This window comes from Aplysia californica, unplaced genomic scaffold (assembly GCF_000002075.1).
Source record: "Aplysia californica isolate F4 #8 unplaced genomic scaffold, AplCal3.0 scaffold00797, whole genome shotgun sequence".
NCBI classification, from domain to species: Eukaryota; Metazoa; Mollusca; class Gastropoda; order Aplysiida; family Aplysiidae; genus Aplysia; species Aplysia californica.
Genome location: NW_004798067.1, coordinates 144,740 through 148,319, shown reverse-complemented (window position 1 = coordinate 148,319; position 3,580 = coordinate 144,740). Strand labels below are relative to the sequence as shown.

Sequence of the window (3,580 nt, the reverse complement as noted above, 5' to 3'; positions counted from 1 at the left end):
TTTTTCTTTTTTTTTTTGGGGGGGGGGTAGGGAGTGAAGGACCTACGTTGGCTGTTACAGGTGGGCAGGGATGGGATAGTGCCTACACACTACACACTAATAGGCAAACATTCACTCCAGTGGTAATGATAACTATATCTACATTTACCCATTGTGCTTTGAGTGTTCCAGTAAGGCGTGCCACTGTTGAATGTGGCAGGGGCTGCTTAGAGAAGGTAAAAACAAAGCATGTTCTCAGGCTGGTTCTCCTAAATTACCCCCCCCCTCCACTTTAACAAATTAATAGAACTGATGAAATGATACTCAAACAGTACATAATACATGACCAATAAAATTTGAGTTTGTCATAACATTTATAAGCTGTCTGCTTTCTTCCACAAGGAATAACTAGTCAAGATCTCCAATGAAGGCAATCCATTCAATGAAACATTACAACAACTGCAGCAAACCAGCATTTATCACTAAATAACATTGGACAAAAAGACGAGAGCCCAGCTGTTTTGGGGCATAGAGTTATTGCTATCATCTAAATGCTTGTTCACAACAGTAGAATCAGGTGCTGATCAGTTTTGGGGCATAAGGAAAAGTTCATATAATTTTAAATCTGATTAATTTGTCTTGCTCTTGATGAAACAAATATTCATCGGTCCTGAATAGAAGTCGAGATATTTGAGACTAAAGGGGGTAGGGTTGCTTGGTGTCAGAAGTAAAATAAGTTGAAAAATGGCTGTCAAAGTTTTGTGACTTCCAAAACTCGAGTCTCGCTGGAAGCTACAAATTTACATTTTTTGGTGCTTTTCATCAATGTTTGTGTATAAAATCAAAGCAGACATATGTTTTTGAATGGACATAAAAAGCATTGACTCCCTCCCCCCCAAAAATGGAGAAAAATAGCCCAATGGATGGAAAAATGACAGGTTTTTTTTATTCAATTAGTTTGACGAGCATCTGATTTCACCATCATGCCTTACATGTGGCTTTGAGCCAGAAGGCACGTGACTCTGTAGTAATGTTTAAAAAAGAAAAAGCTTCGCCTTTATTGCTGTATCGTTATGGATATAGAAGGAGATTGATCACTGTGATTGGACAATATTAAGTTGCAATAATATTTACAAAGAGGGTCAATGCCTCATGATACCAAAGAAAAAAAGCAAAAAAAGTGCAGTCGGGAAATTTTGTCATCCTTCCTTAAAATATCTATTATTCACTGCCATATAAGATAAAGCAATCTGCAAAAAATAATCTGAAACAAAACAAAAATACCTTTCACCCATAAATACTCTTTCTATTAACACAATTCTTTCCCCCACATGTATTGAACCCTCCGACCCCTAATGTAACTGATTTGAAGGAGGGTATTAGCATGTCTTTAAGATTTGCTTCTCTGTCTAATGAAAAGAGAAACACTCAAACATAATAGAATCAGAAAAAGGTTTTGTGGGGAACCATGTATCAATACACTCCTTTCAACACAGATAGGTTCCAAATGCAAAAGAACGGAGCTAATTTTCAGGAGCCTCTAATACTCCTTTAGACAGAAACCCTAAGGATTGCAGTGGGGACCAAACCCTGAACCTCTGGATCACAAGGTGAAGGTCTAAACCACTACACCAAGCTGACCTCAGAGGCCATTTACGGTACAGAAAATGGAGGACGATAGACAGAAAAAGAGAGGCACAGGAATGACATACAACCTGCTGCAGTACCGGCCCACAGCTTCAATAGGCTTTCCAAAATACAGTCAAACCTCATTGTACCGCACCCCCAATGTACCTCCATCCCCGCTGTACCCCCAACTTCATGTTCGTTCTAAGGTAGGCGGTATAACAAGGTTGGACTGTATACACACAGAAAAATAAATGACTGTTCCCAAGGTGGGACTTACATTTGTCTTGATAATAGTTGTGATGAGAGCTCCTCCGAGGGGTTCCCGGGCTGTGTTTGTGGCCAGCACTTTTGGGAGGGGTCGGTGAGTACCTGTCTTCATCGCTGACAAAGTCATCGCTGTACCTATCCTGAGAGTCTTCGTCTGAGTACGCACGGCGGTTTGCCATTGTGGCAACGTTGATGGGTGTAGGCTCTACGATGCAAGCAGAATATCCAATAAATAAATAAATACAGTCAGTTCATGAAGAGCACCCACTTAGAGCAAAGAGATGTGTCCTATTTTGTTGGCAACATCTGCTTACTTCAGGCTATGAGAGTCATGCCCTGAGAAATTCCACAAGATCTAAAGAAGAAAAACAAAAGAATTGGATTTTAAATATAGATGAATAATGATCAGGTATTCATTAAAAGGTAAAAAAGGTGGGACAACATTGGTCTTCACTTAAGATAAAATGCTTGCATGGTCAAACCATTAAATCTGATAATAATCTTTCTTATAATAAATATTTAAAGAACAGGAATGGAATATAAGATGACATGCATTTTTATAAGATATTTTCAAAACTTCACTCCTTAAAATTTTGTTTTTACTGAATATTTCCAAGATTTACAGGAACAAAACAAAAATGAAAAAAATAATAATTCATTGCTTATATTCCTTTAAGAAAGAAAAAAGATTTGAGAGGATCTCTAAGTACAAATATATATGTCAATGTCTGTTCACTTGGCAGAAGGACGGAGGAGGAATCAAAGACAGAATGTTGTCATGATGAAATGAGTTTTCAGAGTTTATTTTTACTTTTAGTAAGAGTTTTACGGCACTAGCAACACAAAATTAGATGTAAGTGCCGATTTCATAGATTCAGCTATCCAACAATACATTACTGACAATTTAAATGCTTAGGAGGAAATTTAACAATCTTGGGTTGGATATATATATATCAGTCACATACCCATGTGGACTCCAAGCTAAGGTCTGTATGACATTAAGCACGGTGTGTATCAACACATTTCAAAAGAGGATTCAAGAGCAATCAAGTACCATAAACTAAAGTATCTCCCGTGCCTTGGATAACCGAAAGCAATCAGAACTTTAAAATATTTAATGCACAAGGCTGGTTTCTTCCCCCACCCACTTTTTGCCTCTCTCTTTATGTTACTGGGTCCTTTGTGGAGGATGTGAATGACAGTTGAACTCAGGATTCAATGAAGTCGTTGAGCCTGACCTTCAATTTATTTAAATCCAAGAGTTTGTTAATAAAAATAGCAACCAAGGTTTTTATGCAGATAAGCACAGGCACCGAGCAAGTAATGTATAATGTATTTCACTTCTTCAATCAAAAGTACAGTCGAACCTGTGTAAGACGGCCACCCATTGTCAAGGAGAAAAGTGGCCGTATAAGACAGGTGGCCGTCTTAGGCAGGACTGATCAAGATGAAGAAAACAAACCATCCCTTTCTAAGAAAACAAATCCTCCCTTTCTGAGGTCCCAACCGAAGGTAGTTGCATTGTTGTTGTTGTTATTTTTGTTGTTGTTGTTTTCGCTGGGTTTTCTTTTCTTTTGTTGCTGCTTTTGTGCGAGGGTGACAATAAAACGAAAGGTGTCAGACAAGGAGGACCAAGTGCTATGGTAAAACAAACACACGTACTACCACTCGGAGAACAAGCAACGCTTCTGTCACAAGTTCATGC

At 38.4% G+C, this 3,580-nt stretch overlaps 1 protein-coding gene across 1 annotated transcript in view; it reads right to left on the bottom strand.

The window, feature by feature from the left end:
- LOC101857908 (lebercilin) overlaps nt 1–3,580 on the bottom strand; it is a gene marked incomplete in the record, with an annotated part of 52,032 nt that overhangs the window by 44,658 nt on the left and 3,794 nt on the right. Inside the window, 1 exon segment of the mRNA XM_035972694.1 lies at nt 1,886–2,080. Within this exon segment, the coding sequence (XP_035828587.1) occupies nt 1,886–2,080 (195 nt within the window).